Source organism: Bubalus kerabau, chromosome 1 (assembly GCF_029407905.1).
Source record: "Bubalus kerabau isolate K-KA32 ecotype Philippines breed swamp buffalo chromosome 1, PCC_UOA_SB_1v2, whole genome shotgun sequence".
Taxonomy (NCBI): Eukaryota; Metazoa; Chordata; class Mammalia; order Artiodactyla; family Bovidae; genus Bubalus; species Bubalus kerabau.
Genome location: NC_073624.1, coordinates 138247016 through 138273583, shown reverse-complemented (window position 1 = coordinate 138273583; position 26568 = coordinate 138247016). Strand labels below are relative to the sequence as shown.

General features: G+C 40.2%; 1 protein-coding gene across 7 annotated transcripts in view; it reads left to right on the top strand.

Annotated features, from left to right (window-relative positions):
* FAM13C (family with sequence similarity 13 member C) overlaps positions 1-26568 on the top strand; it is a 154666-nt gene that overhangs the window by 14132 nt on the left and 113966 nt on the right. For all 7 annotated transcript variants that reach the window (XM_055589569.1, XM_055589576.1, XM_055589590.1 and 4 more), the window contains one exon: positions 699-894. In XM_055589569.1, the coding sequence (XP_055445544.1) occupies positions 820-894 (75 nt within the window). In that variant the 5' untranslated portion in view covers positions 699-819. The remainder of the gene's footprint in view (positions 1-698; positions 895-26568) is intronic.

Below are 26568 nucleotides of genomic sequence, written 5' to 3'. Positions count from 1 at the left end.
GTAGCACACAGAGTCTCCAGTTGTGGTGTGTGGGCCCCAACTGCCTGGCCTCAGTAGTTGCAGCTCAGAGCTTAGTTGCTCTGCCACATATGGGATCCTAGTTCTCTGACGAGAAATCAGACCTGTGTCCCCTGCCCTGCAAGGCAGACTCTCAACCACTGGACCACCAGGGAAGCCCCTCTAGTTAAACTTTTAAATGCCTCTGAAAGTTGTAAGATGACTGAAGACTTGCCAGGGAGGAGCAACCCATCAACACCCTGAGCCAAGGACTCATGCGTGAGAGACTGAGGGCCCACTCCAGGTCTGAGTGAATTAGCCCTTCAGTTTGGCACCTTATTTAATCAGAGAGGTTTAGAGTCTTAATCTATAAAGTTGGGGTGATCATAGCTAACCGGGATATCTCACATTATTATTGTGAAAGAAAAATATGACATATGTGAAACCATATTGAAGTGAAAAAGGGAAGCGAATATAATAGCAGGTACAAAGCTGCAGCTATGGAAAATGTACCCACTAGCAAAGACTGGAAGGGAGTGTGGCGTGTTCTAAAAAGTGACGTTCAGTCCCTTTGAAACAGTCTACACTGGAAAGTTTGCCGAGTACCATGTAAATGAACAGCAGTGGGTATCGCCAGCCTCTTTCCCAGGGCGGGTTATTAGACTCTTCGGTGCTTTCTAACCGAGTCTTTCCTATTCTAGAGATGAAGACAATAAAGAGAATTACCCCGACGCCAGGCCTCCGCTAGAGGAGCCCGCGCCGCCGCCCAGTGAGCCGCAGCATGTAGAGCAGCCCCCACGGCTGGACGTGCTGCGCCCCACCATGGGCAACTTCAAGTCGCGGAAACCCAAGTCCATCTTCAAGGCGGAGAACGGGAGGAGCCACGGAGAAAGTCAGGTAGCAGCCTCCACCTTCTTGGACACCTTTGCCCGGCCGGGTGTGTCTCCGGCGAGACCACGGTTCTGGTGAAGGTCTGAGCGCGTTCTTTTGTAGGCAGTGATTAGCTTGACTTGTCATTGGGCACCGGCGACCTGTGACGCATGCATGCTCCCCTTCCGTGGGTATTAATAGCGCTCTGTGCTGGGCAGTCTGCTCATTAAGCACCCTTTCAAACTGCTACTCTTAAATGCTGGACTTTGATTCAGAGGAGCTGCTGCTGTCTTTGCCAGGGAGAGTGGAAGAGGATCTCCAGTGGTCTTCACTTACCCAGGACAGGAAACAATGGCCCCAAACTTGGAGACTCTTCTCAGCAGATCAAAAGTCCCAGGGTTATCTAGAGCCGTTCTTCTTAGGCTGCAGTTTAGTGGCTTTGGAAAAACACTCAAGCAATGTATGTGGCTGTTTTAATGTGTGTGGAGAATCTGGTTCTTTGAGGTCAGCAAATATTTACATGTATGAATGAAGCATCTGTCCAACTTGATTCAAGTAATTCATTTTATCTACATACACATATTTGTTTATTTAGTTCATTTTTCTAGTTGTAAAGGGAGGTAGCAAAAAAAATATGATTTTTAAAACTCTTAAAACCTCTCAAATAACTTATTCTCTCTTATAAAAAGAGATGAATATAACCCATTTTAATCTTACTGGGAGGTTAGTGGGCCCAGCTTTAAGATTGTACTTGTAATGTGCCTAACGCAGTTTTGGAGACATAAGTGCTTCATTAATGTGACCTTTGTTTTTTTTAACACTAAGCTATTGACATTGAATATGATGTGGGAGGCTCTCGGTGTAATACGTTAAGAATATAATAACTTGAAGTCCAGTCCTACCTTGTAAATAGGCACCAGGTGATCTCTGTTAGAACAACTTTGGCGGGGCAGTTTATTTGATCTTGTACTTTTCTTATTGGCCTTGTGATTTTTATCTCTTTTCTTTTTTGGCATTGTGACCTCTTATTTAGTCAGTTTTGTGGTGAGATGAAATGCCCTCTGCATTCATGAAACTGTGGTGATTTTCTGAATTTAATTTGAGTTGTAGGGCAAGGTTAAGTGTGAGATACCATTGGAGTTATGGTGAACTTGATACCCTGCCCACTACTGAGCACACCCACCACTTGTTTGTTTAGGCGTGTGATGCCGCGGTGGACACAGGCGCTCAAAGGGCTGCCGGCAGAGTCTGGTTCTGGGAAACCTCCGGCCTTGAATCTCCTACTAAGGATCACCTTCGACACTGTGGGCTTTGAGTAACCAGCCATCTCTCCTTGAATGCCCTCTTTCTTATCATCCTATAGTCTGGCCTGGTAGAAATTACCCAATTGTCATTTGTAATAAGGTGCTAATGGCACAAGTCATTCCAAGTTTGTTGCTCACGCACAGGAAGATTCTAGGAGAAAGAGAGACCTGTGTAGTCTTCTCTGGTAGTACAGCATTGGAATGCTGGACTGCAGGTAGAATTTCCAATTCATTCCTAAGATCTCTGTGTACACAATGAGATTTTTTTCCCCCTAATAACTAAGAGGACTTCAGTAATATAATTTTAGGTCTTCCATATTTTAGAGAAACTTGAAACAGATTTCATTCTTCACATTTACTTTGGAGAGATACATTTAACATTGGTTGAGTACAGATCAAGAACTGAGCATCAATAAATAATATTATTAATAAAATCAGCTAACACCTATTTAAGCATCTACTGTGTTCCAGGCATGTACCATTTTTATGACAATCCCATGAAATGGTTATTATTATCTTTTTGTACAAATGGAAAAACAAAAGTTTAGAGGGATTACATAACCTCTTGAGTCAGATTTGGAAGAACTTGAGTGGAAACTCTTTTTCATAAAAGCACAATGTTTCTAACAAGAGATACCCAGAACTTCCAAGTATGAGTCTAGCAATTTACTTACCCCCTTTTATATAAAACCTGTTATTTCACTCTGAATTTTTTCCCCTTTGGTGATATATTATACTCCTAAGCAATAATTAGTTATTGAGAAAGGATTACTTTGGAGAGATTTTTGTCAGCGTGTTTTTCCTCTCTGCCTGAAAGCTTTGTGATGTTGGTTGCATAAGCTAGACAAACATTGAGTGAGTGAGTATTAGGTCCACTAGGGCTTAGGCTCCTTGAGGTCAGTGAGTCAGTCCGTCTTGTCTATCTTTGGATCTTTGGCACTCGGTCACTCAGTATTATTCATTGAATGACTAACAGCTGTTTGTACACACACACACACGTGGGGCTTCCCAGGTGGCGCTAATGGTAAAGAACCCACCAGCCAATGCAAGAGACATAAGAGATGGGAGTCAATCCCTGGGTTGGGAAGATCCCCTGGAGGAGAGCACAGCAACCCACTCCAGAATTCTTGCCTGGAGAATCCCATGGACAGAGGAGCCTGACAGGCTACAGTCCATAGGGTTGCAAAGAGACAGACATGACTAAAGCAACTTAATATGCACACACACACACACACACACACACACACATATTTCATGTATATAATTACATAAATAATTTTTTGTAAAATGGCATATATATATTTTTTCTATAAAATAGCATTATGTTTTTATTCAGTTATGTTTCAAAAAAGTCATGTTTCAAAAGGATATAATCATGTCTCTTACACAGATATGAAATAGAGATGTGTCAAAAATTTTATTTAAATCATGAATTAATGAGGAAATCAATGAGATATTTACAACCACTTAAAAACAAAATGCAAAGTATTGCACATTTATAGGCTGACAAAATTGCTGAGATAAATTTATTGATGTACACAGAATTGGGAAAACTTGCAATATCTATAGGGTGATAATCAACTGCTTTTCTGTGATCACAATTACAATTTCTATAGAGAGAAATTATTTGCATTGCCATTGGTTTCTACAAGCTAATTTTTGTCTTTGTAACCTTGTAAAATAGCCTAGATGTAGGCAAAAAAAAAAAAAAAGCAGATTATCCAGATGGATGAGCTGGCCAGAATATCCACTAAATTTCAAAGTCTTTTATAATTTTTCCTTATATTCTCTCTCTCCCTCCCTCTCTCCTTCTTCCTTGTGATCATGATAATATCAAAGAAAGATTAACCTTGACCATAAGGTAAGCCTAGTCGCATTAGATATGGCTTTATTATTTACTGATGTGTAGCAAAAGTGTTAATTTACCACATAGATTTTCTAGTTGGTAAAGAATCCACCTGCAATGCAGGAGACCCTGGTTTGATTCCTGGGTCGGGAAGATCCCCTGGAGAAGGAATAGGCTATTCACTCCAGTACTCTTGGGTTTCCCTTGTGGCTCAGCTGGTAAAGAATCCGCCTGCAATGCAGGAGACCTGGGTTCGATTCCTGGGTTGGAAAGATCCCCTGGAGAAGGAAAAGGCTACCCACTCCAGTATTCTGGCCTGGAGAATTCCATGGACATGGGGTTGCAAAGAGTCAGACACAACTGAGCGACTTGCACTTTCGCTTTCACTCTCACTTCGGTTTTCTTACATACTTTGCAAAATCTAGAGACATAGTTTTGAATAATTACAAAATTAACTTCTCTTTGGAGGTTTTTACAAGGAATCTCAGATTGGACTTTTAATGCCTCTATTATTTGCATTCCTAAGGCAAGGAAATCAAGTTCAACAAATTCTTTCCACCTTATTTCATTTGCAGTACTTATGCATTTGTGTAAGTTCTTCTTTTATTGAAGCCCCCAAAGTAACTAGGTTCCTGGCCTGTCAGGAACTGATGGTTCTTAACCATCTATAAGGCTGGATCCTGTAAACTAGATAGCAGGGCAGTTATCCTAAGAGCCCTTTGTAGGTATTGACTCCATAACAAAGCCACTTCAGTTCCTACCTGATCAAAGGAGCATCATTCTCAATATGACATTTTAGACAAGATGTTATTTAGGTAGTAGATTTCTCCAATTATATTCTGATAAAAAGGAAGACATAATTATTGAATATATAAGATAACCCTTTTGCCACTGAAAGTTAAAGACATTTGGTATGAGTTTCTGAACTATGGGAGTCAGTAAGACTCAAATATCATTTTAAAATATTTCAGCTTATATAAAAAATGGTTTTTAAATGTAGGTTTTATTATTGTTCAGGTATAAGGAAGCCTACAGAACAGACCATGACTGCCATTTGGAAAGGTTCCTATTCATAGTTCTTAAGGAGACAGGCATGCTGTGTCATGCCAAGCCATGTAGGAAAGCACCAAAATTGGTCAAGAGGAAGATGGTGCAAGGGGACAGCATGGGCAGGAGACTTTATTATTATTTTTATTGGAAAAACAAGACAAGGCAGAGTAAGCAATCTTGAAATTGGCTGATTTGAATAATTTCAGTGGACTCCGAGGTATAGGAATTCTTTATAGTGGTCTGGTACCGGGCCCTGGGATACTTAGGACAGAGGAATATTACTTCTTGAAACACATGAAGCAGATAGAAGAGTTGAGAGTATGAACTCTGGATTGTCAGTTTGAGTATGAAAGGCATGCTCCAGGGCAAGTCACTTGTTTTGCCTGCTCTACCTAAGCATTGGTAAGCCCTGGGAGAGACAGTCTTTCCCCAATCACTGTGGCCCAAAATGCCAGAGCATCAGGAATACAGAAAATAATCAAAAACAGTTCATACAGTTCAGTTCAGTCACACAGTTGTGTCCGACTTTTTGCAACCCCAGGGACTGCAGCATGCCAGGCCTTCCTGTCTGTCACCAACTCCCAGAGCTTGCTCAAACTCATGTCCATCGAGTCGGTAATGCCATCCAACCATCTCTACTTCTGTTGTCCCATTATCCTCCTGCCTTCAATCTTTCCCAGCATCAGAGTCTTTTCCAAAGAGTCAGTTCTTCCCATCAGGTGGCCAAAGTATTGGAGATTCAGCTTCAGCATCAGTCTTTCCAATGAATATTCAGGACTGATTTCCTTTAGAATTGACTGGTTGGAATTCCTTGCAGTCCAAGGGACTCTCAAGAATCTTCTCCAACACCACAGTTCAAAACATCAATTCTTCGGCACTAGGCTTTCTTTATGGTCCAACTCTCACATCCATACATGAGGACTGGAAAAACTGTAGCTTTGACTATATAGACTTTTGTTGGCAAACTAATGTCTCTGCTTTTTAATATGCTGTTTAGGTTGGTCATAGCTTTGCTTCCAAGAAGCAAACTTCTTTTAATTTCATGGCTGCAGTCACCATCTGCAGTGATTTTGGAGCCCCCCAAAATAAAAAAAAAAATAAAGTCTCTCATTGTTTTCATTGTTTCTCCATCAATTTTCCATGAAGTGATGGGACCAGATGCCATGATCTTAGTTTTCTTAATAATGAGTTTTAAGCCAACTTTTTGACTCTCCTCTTTCACTTTCCTCAAGAGGCTCTTTAGTTCTCTTTCTGCCGTTAAGTGTGGTGTCATCTGCATATCTGAGGTTATTGATATTTTTCCCAGCAATATTAATTCCAGCTTGTGCTTCATCCAGTCCAGCATTTCTCATCAACAGAAAATTGAATTAAAGATTTACTGAGCATGGCCCCACCCATCAGAACAAGACCCAGTGCCCCCCGCAGTCAGTCTCACCCATCAGGAAGCTTCCATAAGCTTCTTATCCTTATCTGTCAGAGGGCAGACACAATGAAAACCACAATCACAGAAAACTAATCAAACTGATCACATGGAGTACAGCTTTGTCTAACTCAATGAAACTATGAGCCATGCTGAGTAGGGTCACCCAAGATCAACTGGTCATGGTGGAGAGTTCTGACAAAACATGGTCCACTGGAGAAGGGAATGGCAAACCGCTTCACTATTCTTGCCTTGAGGACCCCGTGAACAGTATGAAAAGGCAAAAGGATAGGACACTGAAAGATGAACTCCCCAGATTGGTTAGGTGCCCAATATGCTACTGGAGAAGAGTAGAGAATTAACTCCAGAAAGAATGAGGAGATGCAGCCAAAGTTAAAAAGCACCCAGCTGTGGATGTGACTGGTGATGGAAGTAAAGTCTGATGCTGTACACAACAATATTGCATAGGAACCTGGAATGCTATGTCCATGAATCAAGGTAAACTGGAAGTGGTCAAACAGGCGATGGCAAGAGTGAACATCAATATTTTAGGAATCAGTGAACTAAAATGGACTGGAATGGATGAATTTAATTCAGATGACCATTATATTTACTACTGTGGGCAAGAATCCCTTAGAAGAAATGGAGTAACCATCATAGTCAACAAAAGAGTCCGAAATGCAGTACTTGGATGCAATCTCAAAAATGACAGAATGGTCTCTGTTTGGCTCCAAGGCAAACCATTCAATATCACAGTAATGCAAATCCATTCCCCAACCAGTAATGCTGAAAAAGCTGAAGTTGAATGGTTCTGTGAAGACCTACAATACCTTTTAGAACTAACACCCCCAATAGACATCCTTTTCATCATAGGGGACTGGAATGCAAAAGTAGGAAATCAAAAAATACCTGGAATAACAGGTAAGTTTGGCCTTGGAGTACCAAATGAAGCAAGGCAAAGGCTAACAGAGTTTTGCCAGGAGAACACACTGGTCATAGCAAACACTCTCTTCCAGCAGCACAAGAGACTGCTCTACACATGGACATGACCAGATGGTCAATACTGAAATCAGATTGATTATATTCTTTGCAGCCAAAGATGGAGAAGCTCTATACAGTCAGCAAAATAAGACCAGGAGCTGACTCTGGCTAGGATCATGAAATCCTTATTGCCAAATTCAGACTTAAATTGAAAAAAGTAGGGAAAACCAATAGACCATTCAGGTATGACCTAAATCAAATCCATTAAGATTATACAGTGGAAGTGGCAAATAGATTCAAGGGATTAGATCGGATAGACAGAGTGCCTGAAGAACTATGGACGGAGGTTTGTGACGTTGTACAGGAGCCAGTGATCAAGACCATCTGCAAGGAAAAGAAATCCAGAATTGCAGAATGGTTGTCTGAGGAGGCCTTACAAATAGCTGAGAAAAGAAAAGTGAAGGGCAAAGGAGAAAAGGAAAGAATATACCCATCGGAATGCAGAGTTCCAAAGAATAGCAAGGAGAGATAAGAAAGCCTTCCTCAGTGATCAATGCAAAGAAAAAGAGGAAAACAATAAAATGGGAAAGACTAGAGATATGTTCAAGAAGATTAAAGATACCAAGGGAACATTTCATACAAAGATAGGCACAATAAAATTCATACAAGAATCTTCTAAATTGTATCAGAAAAAAAGTAGTTGAAGCATAAAGAGAAGGGATTTCTTATAGATCCAGAAGATAGACCATTTAAACAACAATATTTCAGGGGACTTCCCTAGCAGACCAGTGGTTAAGACTCCGTGTTTCCAATGCAGGTGTCACAGGTATGCTCTCTGGTTGGGGAACTAAGATCCCACATCCCTACAAGTGTGGCCAAATAAATAGCCTATTCCCAAACTCCTTAAAACAACGACAACAACAATAACAACAGTAAAGCAATACTGTAAAATTTCACTTTTCAGTCCATTTAGTATGGACTCTAATTAATTCTTGTTCCACTTGATCCTGGGTTAGCAGTAGCATAAAATTGTCTGCTTCTGGACTAAAATTCTGTAAGTCTTGACTCAGCCCACTGGTGTCATTAAACGCCTATATCCAAGAGTCTGTTCTTTGAAATGTCAATTATTTAAAATATCTGGGCTTTTACCGTGGGACTCTTGAGAGTATTCTTTACTGAAGACACAAACCCTGGCCTGAACCTGATAATAGAACTTGCAGGCAAGTATCTGAGGAAAACAAACATCTGTAGATGATAGAAACTGAAAGTGATTTTGATTAATTTACTGCTAGTAATTTTCAAATGTGAAAAGTCTGATTACAGTTCATAATAAATGTGATGCATAATGTGACATGGAAAGCAAGGTAATAAAATCATTCCCCTCAAGTTAGAATGTTTCAAAAGATAATAAATAAAGGTATTAAAAAAAAAAAAGAAGTCAGAGTTTACTTCTGGTTTTACAAAAATGGAGGAATAGAATACTTACAGTGAAAAAACCTTGAAATATAGCATAATAATCCTATTAGAAGATGTCAAGAATATCAAGTAAAAGATCATTAAGTCTGGTGTGGATCTTAGACATCTGCATTATTATTAAACTCCACAGACAAGTCTGTTGTACATCCCTGATTGAAAACCACTGACCATGATGTTGCTGAATTAAAGAAATACGGCTGTGGTCAAGTCTATGTTTTAAATAATAGTCATAATTATCACTGATAATATTAAGAGTATTGCTATCTAATGTCGTCAGGTGAAGCTCCACAGGGTTGGAGCAAATATACAAGAGTTTGATAGAGCTATGCATTTCATAAGAGTTTTGATCAAAGGGTAAATGACCCATCAACTGCATTTAGAATCCACTGTGGTAGAGAGAGTAGTTCGGTTCGTAAAGCTGGCGTTTATTTGGGGAATTTGAGCTTATGCTACAAATCCTGCTTGATGCTTGTTGACATTAAAGCACAGTTCTAACTGGTCTGTTATGAGAGCATAATTCCGCAAAAGTACCTGTGAAGAACTGTGGATACAACTTTCATAACTTAGAAGCGACCCTCTTTGAAGCTGGAGGTTTAGCTATTGCCATGATGGGTTCTCTTGTCATAATGTTTGTATTCAGGACCCCAAAGTGAATCTTAAGTCTGATTCTAATTATGTTGGGAATGAGGATATGGGCAGAGGAGAAAAGGTCAGATAACCATTGAAAATTTTGCTCATTGTTACATTTCTGATCAACCTCAAAGTCAGAATCAGAAATTCCACTTATAGAGGGTCAGATTCAGTCTTACTTAGAGAACTTTCCTTTAATTTCTGGAGTATCAGAATCTGACGTTTTGTGTGTATGTTTGAATGTGACTCCAGTTTGGCATTCACTATTAATGATTTAAAAGAGAAGGGCTTTTAGGTGTATTTGCTGATCCAGCAAAAGTCCAGGAACCAGGAAGGCAATTCAAGAATGTCCTCAAATAAATTAAGATATTTAGTATCTCAGCATAATAAAAGTCATTCATGACAAAGCCACAGCCAACAGAATACTAAATGGTAAAAAAAAGCTGAAAGCTTTCCCACTAAATTATGGAACAAGACAAAGATGTCCACTCTCACCACATCTATTCAATATAGTTGTGGAAGTAATAGTCACAGCAATCAGACAAGAAAAAGAAATAAAATTATCCAAGTTGGAAGGGAAGAGGTAAAATTATCATTATATGCAAATGACATGATATTCTGTATATGCATGTATGTTCAGTCACTAAGTCAGGTCTGACTCTTTGCAGCCCCATGGACTGTAGTCCACCAGGCTCCTTTGTCCCTGGGGATTCCCAGGCAAGAATACTAGAGTGGATTGCCATTTCCTTCTCTAGGGGATCTTCCCAACCCAGGGTTTGAACCCATGTCTTCTGCATTGGCAGGCAGGTTCTTTACCACTGAGTCATCAGGGAAGCCCAGTATTCTATATAGAATACCCTAAAATTGCCACACAAATACTATTAGAACTGATAAATGAACTCAGCAAGACAGCAGGATACAAGATTCATATAACCAAATCTGTTGCATTTCTTTACACTAACAATGCAATATGTGAAAGTAAAAAAAAAATCATTTAAAATCACATTAAAAATACCTCGGAATAAATCTAACCAAAAAGGTAAAAGACTTAGACACTGAAAGCTATAAAACATTCATACAGAAAATCAAAGATGGAAATGGAAAGATGGAAAGATATCCCATGCTCTTGGATTAGAAAAATTAATATTGTTAAAATGGACTTACTCCACAAAGCAATTGACAAATTTAAAGTGATTCATATCAAATTGAGTGACATTTTTCACAGAATGAGAACAAATAATCCTAAAGATTTTATGGAACCATAGAAGACCCAGAATTGCCAAAGCAATCTTGAGGAAAAAGAACAAAGCTAGAGCCATAACTCTTCCAGACTTAAGACAGTACTGCAAAGCTACAGTAATTGAGTGAAGTGAAAGTTGCTCAGTCATGTCCAACTCTTTGCGACCTCATGGGACTATACAGTCCAGGGAATTCTCCAGGCCAGAATACCGGAGTGGATAGCTGTTCCCTTCTCCAGGGGATCTTCCCAATCCAGGGATCAAACTCAGGTCTCCTGCATTGCAGGTGGATTCTTTACCAGCTGAGCCACTAGGGAAGCCCAAGTGTACTGGAGTGGGTAGCCTATCCCTTCTCCAGCAGATCTGCCCTACCCAGGAATCAAACCGAGGTCTCCTGCATTACAGACAGATTCTTTACTAGCTGAGCTACCAGGGAATCCCCCAACACTAATCAAAATGGGGCAGTGTTGGCACAAAATCAGACATATGGATGAGAATAGAGAGCCCATAAATAAACCCACTCACCTATGGTTAATTGATCTTTGACAAAGGAGGCAAGAATATACAATGGAGAAAAGACTGGCAAGTGGTGTTGGGAAAGCTAGACAGCTGCCTGTGAATCAGTGAAGTTGGAACACTCCCTCACACCATAAACAGAAATAAACTCAAACTGACTTAAAGGCTTAAATATAAGACATGACACCATTAAACTCCTAGAAGGGAACATAGGCAAAATATGTTTTGATGTAAATTGTAGCAATATTTTCTTAGATCAGTCTCCCAAGACAATAGAAATAAAAGGAAAAATAAATGGGACCTAATCAAACTTAAAAGCTTTTGCACAACAAAGGAAACCATAAACAAAACAGAGAGACAACCTATGGACTGGGAGAAAATACTGGAAACGATGCGACTGACAAAGGATTAATTTTGAAAATATATAAACTACTTATGCAACTCAGTATCAAAAAACAACTCAATCAAAAACTGGGCAGGAGACCTAAATAGACCTTTCTCCAGAGAGGCCATACAGATAGCCAATAGGCACATGAAAAGATGCTCAACATTGCTCATTATTAGAGAATGCTTGTCTTTCTTAGATAGAGGGCTTTGTGAAAGAATGGCTTGTAGAAAGACCATTTGATAACATGTCTCCTGAAGGGTCAAGTTTTACTGATGCTAATATTAGAGTTTATTATGGTGAACTTGAAGTTAAAACAGAACTTAAGAGTCTGTGCTAAGCAGAAACTCTTCATCAGAGTAGAATCAAGTTAACAGTTTGCTATTCTGTGGAATGTCATATTAAATAGCAATCACCCTTTCTAGGAAGGAGAACTAATTGAAGGCAATACAGTATATATGTTGTAATGTTTTGTGAAAAACTACACAACAAATGACAAGTGGGTGAAGTGGGTGAAGGTGGTCAAAGTCAAAAGATACCAATTTCTAGATATAAGTCCTGGGAATGTCATATACAGCAAGGTGACTAGTTAATAGTACTGTGTAAACGACAGAATGAGCTTTGTTTGTCTCCAAGGCAAACCATTCAGTATCACAGTAATCAAGTCTATGCCTCAACCAGTAACGCTGAAGAAGCTGAAGTTGAACGGTTCTATGAAGACCTACAAGACCTTTTAGAACTAACACCCAAAAAAGATGTCCTTTTCAGTATAGGGGACTAGAATGCAAAAGTAGGAAGTCAAGAAACACCTGGAGTAACAGGCAAATCTGGCCTTGGAATACGGAATGAAGCAGGGCAAAGACTAATAGAGTTTTGCCAAGAAAATGCACAGGTCATAACAAACACCCTCTTCCAACAACACAAAAGAAGACTCTACACATGGACATCACCAGATGGTCAACACCGAAATCAGATTGATTATATTCTTTGCAGCCAAAGATGGAGAAGCTCTATACAGTCAGCAAAAACAAGGCCAGGAGCTGACTGTGGCTCAGACCATGAACTGCTTATTGCCAAATTCAGAGTTAAATTGAAGAAAGTAGGGAAAACCACTAGACCATTCAGGTATGACCTAAATCAAATCCCTTATGATTATACCGTGGAAGTAAGAAATAGACTTAAGGGCCTAGATCTGATAGATAGAGTGCCTGATGAACTATGGAATGAGGTTCGTGACATTGTACAAGAGACAGGGATCAAGACCATCCCCATGGAAAAGAAATGCAAAAAAGCAAAATGGCTGTCTGGGGAGGCCTTACAAATAGCTGTGAAAAGAAGAGAAGCAAAAAGCAAAGGAGAAAAAGAAAGATATAAGCATCTGAATACAGAGTTCCAAAGAATAGCAAAAAGAGATAAGAAAGCCTTCCTCAGTGATCAATGCAAAGAAATAGAGGAAAACAACAGAATGGGAAAGACTAGAGATCTCTTCAAGAAAATTAGAGATACCAAGGGAACATTTCATGCAAAGATGGGCTCAATAAAGGACAGAAATGGTATGGACCTAACAGAAGCAGAAGATATTAAGAAGAGGTGGCAAGAATACACAGAAGAACTGTACAAAAAAGATCTTCACGACCCAAATAATCATGATGGTGTGATCACTGACCTAGAGCCAGACATCCTGGAGTGTGAAGTCAAGTGGGCCTTAGAAAGCATCACTACGAACAAAGCTAGTGGAGGTGATGGAATTCCAGTGGAGCTCTTTCAAATCCTGAAAGATGATGCTGTGAAAGTGCTGCACTCAATATGCCAGTAAATTTGGAAAACTCAGCAGTGGCCACAGGACTGGAAAAGGTCAGTTTTCATTCCAATCCCAAAGAAAGGCAATACCAAAGAATGCTCAAACTACCGCACAATTGCACTCATCTCACATGCTAGTAAAGTAATGCTCAAAATTCTCCAAGCCAGGTTTCAGCAATATGTGAACCGTGAACTTCCTGATGTTCGAGCTGGTTTTAGAAAAGGCAGAGGAACCAGAGATCAAATTGCCAACATCCACTGGATCATGGAAAAAGCAAGAGAGTTCCAGAAAAACATCTATTTCTGCTTTATTGACTGTGCCAAAGCCTTTGACTGTGTGGATCACAATAAACTGTGGGAAATTCTTCAAGACATGGGAATATGGAAAATTCTTCAAGAGATGGGAATACCAGACCACCTGACCTGCCTCTTGAGAAATCTGTATGCAGGTCAGGAAGCAACAGTTAGAACTGGACATGGAACAACAGACTGGTTCCAAATAGGAAAAGGAGTACATCAAGGCTGTATATTGTCACCCTGCTTATTTAACTTATATGCAGAGTACATCATGAGAAACGCTGGGCTGGAAGAAACACAAGCTGGAATCAAGATTGCCGGGAGAAATATCAATAACCTCAGATATGCAGATGATGCCACCCTTATGGCAGAAAGTGAAGAGGAACTCAAAAGCCTCTTGATGAAAGTGAAAGAGGAGAGTGAAAAAGTTGGCTTAAAGCTCAACATTCAGAAAATAAAGATCATGGCATCTGGTCCCATCACTTCATGGGAAATAGATGGGGAAACAGTGGAAACAGTGTCAGACTTTATTTTGGGGGGCTCCAAAGTCACTGCAGATGGTGACTGCAGCCATGAAATTAAAAGACGCTTACTCCTTGGAAGGAAAGTTATGACCAACCTAGATAGCATATTGAAAAGCAGAGACATTACTTTGCCAACAGAGGTCCATCTAGTCAAGGCTATGGTTTTTCCTGTGGTCATGTATGGATGTGAGTGTTGGACTATGAAGAAGACTGAGTGTCGAAGAATTGATGCTTTTGAAGTGTGGTGTTGGAGAAGACTCTTGAGAGTCCCTTGGACTGCAAGGAGATCCAACCAGTCCATTCTAAAGGAGATCAGCCCTGGAATTTCTTTGGAAGGACTGATGCTAAAGGTGAAACTCCAGTACTTTGGCCACCTCATGCGAAGAGTTGACTCATTGGAAAAGACTCTGATGCTGGGAGGGATTGGGGGCAAGAGGAGAAGGGGAAGACAGAGGATGAGATGGCTGGATGGCATCACTGACTCGATGGACATGAGTCTGAGTGAACTCCAGGAGTTGGTGATGGACAGGGAGGCCTGGCGTGCTGCGATTCATGGGGTCGTGAAGAGTTGGACACGACTGAACAACTGAACTGAATTGAACTGAAGAGCACAGCTCTTAAAAATTCTTATCACAAGAGAAAAAAAATTGGTAGCTATGTGTGGTGATGAATGTTAACTAGACTTATTTTAGTTATCATTTTGCAAAATACACATATCTCAATTCATTGTTATAATGTTATATCAGTTATATTTCAGTAAAAAGTATGTGTGCCTCATCTCATGATTAACAATGAACTCTGGAGGTTTCTTTCACCTCTTTCCTTTAGAATATTTAGGTAATTCTTTATCTTGGTAAACTTTGAAATTGACTATGAGACGACCCCTTTCCCCACCAGCACACATACTTTCTACTTTTTGTGTGATCAGCCGTCTAGATCAGGCTTTCCTGTTTTTAGTACAATTTGTATCATTTTCTACAGCTATTTGTTTCATATTAATTTTTAATATTCACACTTTCCTGATTACCCAGAAAAAAAATGTAGAAACCTACTGTTTAATTAAAAATCCTTATTTGTTGACATTCCTCTACTTATTAAATTAACATATCCTAATTAGGAGCTTAAAATTAACATATGCACACTATATATAAAATAGAAAATCAGCAAAGACATACCTTATAGCATAGGGAGCTCTACTCAGTATTCTGTAATAACCTAAATGGAAAAAGAATCAGCGAAAGAACAGATATACAGTAGTGAGGACTCAGTGTTTTCACTCCCAGGGCCTGGGTTCAGTCCCTGGTTGGGGAACTAAGATCCCTCAAACCACATGAAACCATGCGGCATGGTGGAAAAGAAAAATAGGCAAACAAAAACAAGTAAATGCATTTTATCATTATTCCAAAAAAAATAAAGTGAGCTTATCCTGGTTTTTAAAAGACAATAGATTTTATATGTTGTAATGCATTGTGAGAAATTAAAATCAATTCTGTATTGCTGTAGTAGTAATGACTAGTAGCCTGATTTGGGGACGACTAGATTTGACTAACAGAACCAGCTTCTTGTACTGGACCTCATAAGGGTGCAGAGGGCATTTAGAGTTAGCATCGGTAGGTCAGGTCTAACCATCTTCACTTCCTTCCAGCTGCCTCCAGACTATGCACAATCCTTCTGTCCTCCCTCTCTAATGGCTATTTTAGCAGAAGACAAAAAGTAGGAGGCTATAGTTTTCTGCAGTGAGCTGTGTGCTGTGATCATGCTGCTAATTCACTTCCTTGGGGAGACAAGCTGTTGGGTCTGGTATACATCATTATTAGGTTTCTTCCACTTATCTCTAGGTGATGTGTTATTAGGCTGGAAAAGGATCCAGATCTGATGTGAAAACTACATTTTTATCTTTCTGTAGAAATGAACCCCCCCCTCCAAAAAAGAAAAAAAAGATTTTAAGGCAGAATAACTTAACTTTGAAGTATTTATTACATTTCTGTTTGGGGAGAATATAGCCCTTATTCTTTCTGTGTTACACTCTGAATTCACAGAAAGACAATAGTTAATTCTGAGTCATTTTTTTTTAACCCGAAAAAGAAGGAAAGTTCCATTTCCAATTATAAATCTACTTTATGTATGTTGTTCTTAATATATTAATGAACTGCTGAGCTAGTGCAAATGATAAAAGCAAGAAAACCTGTACAGCTGATTGACTTTGAAATTGAGAGCCCCGGAAAGCTAAAGTGAATTTTGGTAGAATTTCACTTATTTTTCAGTAAAAGGAAGACTTTTAAGTTCTGAGTATGCCTTTGAAAGCTTGCTTTTTGCGCTGTCAAAAGCATGAATTCACTATGATTCTACAATTGGTCTTAGTTAGATAATTGTTTTGACACGTTAGTTTGTGATGCATTGTTTCTCTTGACTGGTTTTGCAGCTCCAGTGTAAAGGTTGTACTTCAGTTCCTGTTGAGGTATGGATTTGGGGGAAGACTTGTCCCTGGCCTGGATGTAATATGGTCCTCTGGATTTTTTTTCCCAGGTTCCCCATCACTCCCCCAAGAGTAAAATGGTTGAGATTCATGGGGGATGCAGCGTAGAAAAATTCAGGGTCCTTGAAAGTGAGGCCATTTGAGTCAGTGTTTGGATTTACTTATTTCTCATGGTGTATCTGATTCTGATACTACTCTTGAGATAGCAACCAACCTGTTATTAGTAATTAAGCTGATGAAGAAAGATATTTTTAGGAAGGAATCTGAATGTCTGTAATATAAACTTTATTCCTTTTTTCCAAATAAGATATATTCAGCTTAATACTAACATGAAGGAATCTTAAAATTAAGTAATGTGACTTGTTTGCCTGGATACTGAATCTCAGAAGTTAAAAAAATTGTCACTAAGAGGGAGTCTGTGTTCATATAACTGGTTTGAGACAATGGGGCTAACATTTGAAATGTTAGCACTGTAGTGCCCAAGGCCACATTATCTGGTTGATATTCCACCTATGATGGAAGTTACAGAACTTAAATGGGCTTCCCTGATAGCTCAGTTGGTAAAGAATCCACCTGCAATGCAGGAGACCCTGGTTCGATTCCTGGGTCGGGAAAATCCCCTGGAGAAGGGATAGGCTACCCACTCCAGTATTCTTGGGCTTCCCTTGTGGCTCAGCTGGTAAAGAATCCACTTGCAATGCGAGAGACCTGGATTTGATCCCTGGGTTCGGAAGATCCCCTGGAGAAGGGAAAGGTTACCTTCTCCAGTATTCTGGCTTGGAAAATTCCATGGACGGTATAGTCCATTATCTAATTGACATTCCACCTATGATGGAAGTTACAGAAGAATTTCCCTTAAAAAAACATGAAGAAGATGGTATTGATGTTATCGATTCTTCTGAATATAGCAATGGGGGATGGTAAGGACTGGTCTCTACTTACATGCTGCCTATACTGTTTAGCAGATATACAGGTGGCTGCTATATAGGATGGTTCTTAAGTTTGTTTATCTTCTTCTGCATCCTTTGCATAGATAAATAAATTCTGGTTTAAAGAATCTATAATTTTCCTATGTTGTTCCAAAGATGGTCTCTGACATTATACATGTAGCCGTATATTTTCAGCCCATAGTCAAGGCCTATCAACATATAGAAAGGGGAGTAAACCATCCATGGGATACCCTCCATGGGGTTCCAAGACTTGCTCCCTCTACTATGGAGAATTTTCCTTTACTAACTTGCAGAGCTAAGTAATTGAATGGCAGTAGAGTGAGGTGGTAGAAAGCATGGTCTGTAGTTCCTAATGGATATGGGTTCAAATGCCTTCTCAGTTATTTACTTTCTGTGTGACTTTAAACATCTACTTACTAGGTCATTTGTTTATTTTTCCATCAATAAAGCAGAGATAATAATTTGTAGTTATCATAAGAGTTTGTTGAGAATTAAAAGTGATAAAGATTTAACCTTAACTGTTCAGCAAGTTTTAGGGCTCTAAAGAGAATATTTCTTAGACTCATTTGGCTGGATATATACTAAAACTTCAATAATTGCATATCTCCTGAGTTAAGCTAGGCTGGGCTCTGCTGCAATAACAAATAATCCCAAAGCTTAGTAGTTTAAACCAACAGAAATGCATCTCTTATACATGTTTTATATCCATCATTAGTTACCAGGAAGTGTGTTCATGGAGGTCGATTAAGGACTTTAAACAGTGACAATCTTGAATGTGCTGGTTTTGAATTAGAGAGAGAAGAGAGCTCTAGAGGATTTTGAACCAATGATTAGGAGATTTAGGCCTGAAGCCACACACAATATTTCTGTTCTCTACTAATTGGCCAGAGCTGGTCATATATCCCCTATACCCACACTTTATAGCATAGGATGAGGCAGTCTAATCTGACGGTGTGTGGCCATGGGAAGAATGAAACCCTGGCCAACAGCACTAATGACTTCCATGTCTCTTTTCCAAGTAGCATATAACCTACAGCAAGAAGAAGTTAATTGGTCTTTTTCTCTTCCAGTTCTTCAAAATGCTGGTGTATTAATATTCTTCACGTCAAGGACTAGAAGAAGGAAGAGAGTGTTAATTAGGCTAATTCCCCAAAAGAGATACTTGGCATTATATTATTGTTGGAGTTTTATATAAGCATCCCTTCCTTTAAATATGTATGTATGTATTTATTTGGCGGTGCTGAGTCTTTGTTGCTGCTCAGGCTTTCTCTAGTTGTGGTCAGCAGGGGCTACTCTTGGTTGTGGAGCATGGGCTTCTCATTGCGATGGCCTCTCTTGTCACTGAGCTCAGGCTCAAGGTGCGTGGGTTTCAGTGGTTGCAGCGTGCAGGCTCGTAGTTGCAGCACAGGGGCCCACCTGCTCTGCGGCATATGGAATCCTCCTAGACCAGGGATTGAACCCACATCCCCCTGCATTGGCAGGCAAACTCCCATCCACTGCATTAGCAGGGAAGTCCCACATACCTTCCTTTAAACACCTGCTTCATTATTATCTGGAAAAAAGAAATAGGCTTAGTTATTGTTTTTTCCTCTATTTGCCAAATGAAATTTCAGAGATCATCAGATATATTTTATCTACGAATAATTGTGGTTTTAGTTTTGCCAGAAGATTGTAGTGACTTTGGGTGATACTAGCTAAACCTATGGTACTGTGATGAAAAGGCATTTTAAAATATAATCCCGAAATAATCCTTCATATAGAAAGTGGATTTGACAATTGGAATATTGTCAGCTGCGGGCGCTGGGTTTCTGCATGCACACAGATATGCAAATTCACATCCTCTCGTACTTGGTGATATTTATCTAAGAGCAGGGTGTTCTTTAGGCAAAGAAAACAGCTTAGTGAGGACTTAGACAGCCTGTTTTGGAGCTTGGAAGGGAAGCTGTTTGGGAAGTCTGGAGAGCAGAGACATAATGAACTGACATTTCAGGGAACTAGGAATTGCCAACCTAAACGTTATCAAACATGGTTAAATACCACTTTGGGACTGAGACATAACATATCAACCTCATGCCTGCAATTTTGGGTTCCATATTTTGCAAGAGATGTAGTTGCCAGATAAAATATGAGATACTTGGTTAAATTTGAATTTTCGATAACACAGTGAATAATTTTGTAGTATAAGTATGTCCCATGTAGATAATGCTTTGAACAGGAACAGGAATTTGTGCAAGCAGTTATCTACATGGGGTATACTTATAGAACAGTATTATTCATTGTGTATCTGAAATTCAAATTTAACTGGACATTAAGTGTTTTTATTTACTAATACAGTGACTGTATTAAGAATGAATGGCGTGAACGTTTAACCTCGCTCACCTCTTCCAAGGTAGAAGTAGCTAGTTGCTCTATGTAGCCTGAGAGTATCAGGATTAACGTTTTGTTTTTAGTTTGATCCTTCTAGGATAGTTAAAACAACAAAGGAAGAGAACTCAGCAGCTTGTCTACATTTTGAGGCTTATTGCTGTATTTATTTTACATCTCCAGCTATTTTCAAGCAATTTGAAGCATTCTGAAAAAAAGCAGTCCCCTTTCTTGGGATGATACAGTCTTAAAAACCGGATGGAAGTGCAAAAGGGTTTGAAAAATTTTCCCTGGAAGCCTGCAGACTATCTCACTGGACCCTCCTTGCCATGAGCAGTGACTGTCATCAAGTCAATAGGAAGGCTGACTTTGAGCCTGTTTCCAAATTAAAATTAAAAAAAGCAGCATGACTGATGTCAGTTGCAGACAGAACAGTAGCACTGTGTTTTGAGCATTAATCCTACTGGAGATAAGCAACCAGACAGAGGACTGCCGCCTTGAATATTGCTGCTCTAGACTGAGGCTAGTGCCATATGAATGGCTTTCCTGTCTAAGCATTTCTTCATTATGTAATTGACTCTAGCAGAGGTAACTGGTGATCTTTGAGTCGTGATGGTACTTGGCCTTCCCACCCAACCAAACCCTGCTTGGTTTTGTTATAAATCTTTTTTTTTTTTTTAATAGCTGAGCCCTCTGCAACATTTACTGTTTGATGAATTGTAAGCCACAGTTAAGGGATTTCTTGCAGGAATGTAGATGTTCAACTCTGCTTCTTTTGTTCCTAAACATGGTGAGCTACGGTATGATGATTGCTTGTCTCGGTCATGTTACCGCGAGCCAGGGAAATTTCCAGTAGAAAAGGTCATCCTAGTGTTAGATTTTCACTTTTCAGCTGAAACTAACATTAAATGACCAGAGGGATACCATCAAGGTTTAAAAAGCTCTCTCAATCAGCCTGCTAGTGTGGTGGGGGTAAGTGGTTGGCTTTCGGTGTATTTTAATCCAGAAAGCACTAACGGTACTGAAGGTATGACCTACCAGATTTAAAATCCACCAGGGGAAAAATCACTGAGTGTTGTTCTCATGGATCCATAGAAAGGCACACCCCCTTCCCCCTCCCCGACTCTCATTTCTTTGTCTTCGCTCTACTGCCTTCTCAGGTGTATTGAAACTGACATTTGATTTAGCCTGATCCAGATACCACTCCCTTTGAAAGACAAGAGGACTGAACAAAAGACTGAATTCGTTTGCCTCTAAATAAAAAACAGGCAGATACTCGTGATTTAAGGCTCCTTTTAAAATGTTTTTTGTTTTTTTAGCTGTCTACTTATAGACTGTAACAACTGTAATCTTTTCTATCTGATATGAAACATCAAGATGGAAACAGAAAAATCAAAACACAATACCCTATTAAATCTCTGACTATCTCACTTCTGCTGCTGCTGCTAAGTCGTGTCAGTCGTGTCCGACTCTGTGCGACCCCAGAGACGGCAGCCCACCAGGTTCCCCCGTCCCTGGGATTCTCCAGGCAAGAACACTGGAGTGGGTTGCCCTTTCCTTCTCCAATGCATGAAAGTGAAAAGTGAAAGTGAAGTTGCTCAGTCGTGTCTGACTCTTCGCGACCCCATGGGCTGCAGCCTACTAGGCTCCTCCATCCATGGGATTTTCCAGGCAAGAGTACTGGAGTGGGGTGCCATTGCCTTCTACCTTATGCTAAAAAAGAGAATGGGACCGCAGTGACTGGTTGCCAGTGTGATGAGAGCCTGGAAGAACCAGGGTTTGGATGTTAGGGCCTTCCCTGGGCCGGCGGCAGGGCAGGAATCCAGTGAGCTCTGCCATCGCTGTCATAGTCTTGAGTCTCCAGGGTTTAGAGGCAAGTGAGGGTCCCAGCAGATACTGTGATGGGCTTGAAGTAGGCATCAGGATGAGAGGGCAGCAGAGTGCTCACCCTAGTAAAAGACATAGGGACCTCATCTCTGGCAGTGGAGATAAAATTCTAAGTGAAAAACAGTGACAGTCTTCTCAGATGCTATTTTTAAAAGACTTTTTTTTTTTTTTAAATCAGAAAATACAGTAGCTGCAACTGTACTTGAGCATTATTTTCCTGCCATTGAAAAACTTTCATTATTTGATTAAACTTTCTTCAGTGACACTTCTAGAATTTATTACAGTGTCTGATTGCAATGCTATAACTGATCACATTTTATTGTTGGCTAGGGTACTTTTTGGCTTCCTCTTCTTTCTTGTGAGCTAATTGTGAACAGGGTTTATCTCAGAGTCTTGTATTCTTTGGAAGGAGGTTTTTCCATTGCAAATAATACTAAAGAATGTACAAATTATTTTTGTTTTTAACACACATACACATTGTGGAATGATTGCCAAGGTCAAGAGAATTAATACATCTATCACCTCACATAGAACTCTGTGTGTGTGTGTGTGTGTGTGTGCATGTGTGTGTGTGTGAGATGGGAACACTTTTTCTTAAGATCTGCTTAGCTTTCAAGTATACAATGCTGTACTTTAAAAAATTTTTTATTAAAGTACCCAAAATACTTTTTATATATATATAAAATTTTTCATGTTCTTTTCCATTACAATTTAGCACAGGATGTTGAATATAGTTCCCTTGCTATACAGTTGGACATTTTTGTTTATCCATCCTGTATGTAATGGTTTACTTCTGCTAATCCCAAACTCCCAATCCTTCCTTCCCTTCCCCGCACCTGGCAACCAAAAACCTATTTTCCTTGTCTGTGAGTCTGGTTCTGTTTCATAGATATGTTTGTGTCATAGTTTAGATTCTACATGTAAGTGGTGTCATATGGAATTTGGCTTTTTCTTTCTGACTTATCTCACTTCATGTGATAATTTCTGAGTCCATCCATGTTGCTGCAAATGGCATTATTTCATTCTTTTTAATGACTGAGTAATACTCCATCGGGTCTGTGGTTGTGTACATACATATGCATATATATACACATACATGCATATGTATATCTCACATCTTTATTCATTCATCTGTCGATAGACACTTCGGTTGTTTTCATGTCTTGGCTATTGCAGATAGTGCTGCTAGGAACATAGGGGTTCATGTATCTTTTCGACTTGTAATTTTGTTTGGATATATGCCCAGGAATGGGATTATTGGATCATATGGTAGCTCTATTTTTAGTTTCTTGAGGAACCTTCCTACTGTCTTCCATAGTGGCTATACCAATTTATATTCCTACTAACAGTGCAGTAGGGTTCCCATTTCTCCACACTGTCTCCAGCATTTATTATTTGTGGACTTTTTAATGATGCCATTATAACTGGTACAACCCTGTGTTATTAAACTAGAGTCACCCTGGACACAGCCTGATCGTAAGCACTTTATCATCATAATAAATTTACATATAATATTTATATGATATTTAGTATACAATAAGTAATATTCTTATATAATAATTCTTTTATTTCTTGTAACAACCCTGTGAGGTGCTGGTACTCTTATTCCTTTTTACAGAAGAGGAAACTGAGGCACAGAGAAGCTAAGTAACTTGCTCAAGGTTCCAGAAATGGTATGATTGACTGAATGGTATTACTGATGATTATATTAAAATTTATTTATATTTTTTATGGATTGATTAACCACATTTGGGTCCATTTATTGATTGAATGATTAACCACATTTGGGTCCATCAATATGCACAGCAAATAGGTTGCTGCAGATTTTTAATGGGTTGAGGGCCTTGGAGGATAAGACCTGATTGGGCTCAAGAAAAGGAGAGATCCAACATTCTTCTTACTTGTTGGAATAAGAAGACTATATAATTTTTAATAAGGAATCAATTGCAGAGGGATTTCCTGGTCCTTACTGAGGAGTGATGGGAAAGAAATAGAGATATTTTAGTGGCATATTTTCGTCATTAATGAGAGGGCCCTTTGTTGGGTGAGTGCTCTGGTTTGGATGCTGGTTGGTATGTTTCCTATGACTTAATTTTCCAGGCCGTGTGAGAATGCTTTCCTTAGACCATCCTGTGTGATTGGGGCCATCTTGTTTGCATGCAAGCACATGAGCTGAGTGGCAAGACAATCAGCTGCCACTTTCCTGCAAGTAGATATTGCTGTCTGTTTTTGGGTTCCTGGAACCTTGCCACCTTGGGGAAGCTGAGGCACGTTGATGACCCCTCTTTTAGGCTTAATAGTCACATGAGAGGTGGAAAATTGGCTCTAAAATAATTAGAAACCAGGTAGAATATATAATCTAAAAGATTTAATTTTTAAAATTAAAAATAGACAGTAGAGGCTCCAAGTCCTAACCACTGGGCCACCAGGGAATTCCCAAGCCAGGCTTTCTTAACATCACAGATGTTGCTGACACTTTGTACTGGGTGCTGGCTTATCGTCCACCATGGCCATGGGTAGATGGCAAGAGGCAGAGCTTTTGACCTTCAGATCAGGCTGTGAACAGAGTAATGCATGACCCTCTCTTTCTTCCTTAGTGGTGGGCATTAAGGTGCCTCTGCGGGAGAGGCCCTGGACCAGGATAATTGTGGACTGCTTTGCTTGAGGCAAATGCATTAGTACTAGGGAGAGGTTGACAGGAGCCAGTGGGATCTCTATAGTGCCCTGGGTGAGAGCACAATCTCTCTCTGTTTGTACTTGGGTCCCAGTTCAGTTCAGTCACTCAGTCGTGTCCGACTCTTTGCGACCCCATGAATCGCAGCACGTCAGGCCTCCCTGTCCATCACCAACTCCCGGAGTTCACCCAAACCCACGTCCATCGAGTCGGTGATGCCATCCAGCCATCTCGTCCTCTGTTGTCCCCTTCTCCTCCTGCCCCCAATCCCTCCCAGCATCAGAGTCTTTTCCAATGAGTCAACTCTTCGCATGAGGTGGCCAAAGTACTGGAGTTTCAGCTTTAGCATCATTCCTTCCAAAGAAATCCCAGGGCTGATCTCCTTCAGCCAGATCTGATCTCCTTCAGAATGGACTGGTTGGATCTCCTTGCAGTCCAAGGGACTCTCAAGAGTCTTCTCCAGCACCATAGTTCAAAAGCATCAATTCTTCGGCACTCAGCTTTCTTCACAGTCCAACTCTCACATCCATACATGACCACAGGAAAAACCATAGCCTTGACTAGACAGACCTTTGTTGGCAAAGTAATGTCTCTGCTTTAAATATGCTATCTAGGTTGGTCATAACTTTCCTTCCAAGGAGTAAGCGTCTTTTAATTTCATGGCTGCAGTCACCATCTGCAGTGATTTTGGAGCCCCCCCCAAAATTAAGTCTGACACTGTTTCCACTGTTTTCCCATGTATTTCCCATGAAGTGACTTGGGTCCCAGTAAGCCCCTTAAGTTTGCCCATAGGTGAAGTGGTATCCTCTGCTGATAAGGTTGTTTAAGGATTAAGTGAGATAATCCTTGTAAAGTACTTACTGGGATGCCTGGTACATAGTAAAATCTCAATAAATACTAGAATGTCAGCTCTGGGTATGGTTCTTATATCCTAATACATTGTTGTAATGGAATAAAAAGTTCCTATCCTTTTCGGAAGACTGACTGGTCTGTGACCATGGTTACTGGTAACCATCAGAACCTGTTTTTAGATTTGTTTAAACTGATCGATAACAATAGTCATTCATGCTTCGGGAAGCTAACTGATCAGTGACAGCAGCCTCCGCACCCCACTAACACACCTAGTTATAAAGCCAGTCAGCAGTGGCTCTACTCAAATGAGCTGGTCAGCTCTTCTCTCTACAGCTTTGCTTTTGCACCTAGAGATCAACTAATGCCTTCACATTCCAGCCGCTGGAAGTTTCCCAACCCTTAAACTTAAAGGATCTCCACACCCTGCACAAGACCAGCTCTCCCTGCACTGCTCGGGGGAAGAGTCTGCTAAGAGTGCAGTTCTCCCATGCTTGGCAGGTTGTCAATTCGGCTTTTTGTTCAGATACTGAGTGGAGATCTCCGCCTTCAACAGGGGAGCAGTGTGTACACAGGATCGCAAAGATGGGGTTGCATGCAGTCTGAGTTGAGGGAACACACTGTGAGTGGAGACCTGAGTGATGCTGTGCTGTTGCCCCGTTTGTCATCCCTGGACCGTGGATGTGTGAAGGGTGGGGTGTTGGAAACGAAGAGTGGCATAGTTTGTAGTGGCTGGATTGTAAGGGCCCCAGGTTCTGGCCTAAGGAGTTCTCCCGTTCTGGTGCTTTACAAATATATTTCTATCTTTCTGAGTCCTTCAGAAGAGACTGATTTTTTTTTCCCATAAGAGGGCGTTTCTTTGAAATCTCCCTGCAGGGGATATTTATCATTCTATCTTTGCTGCCCAGCATCTGAACTGTGTTCTTGGGCTTGGAGAATTTCTCCCTGGAGAGAAGAAAAGCAGGATTTTTTCCCACCCTAGGAGCTGAAAATGCCAGTATTTGCTTTTCCAGCCTCCCTTTCAGCTAGGACAT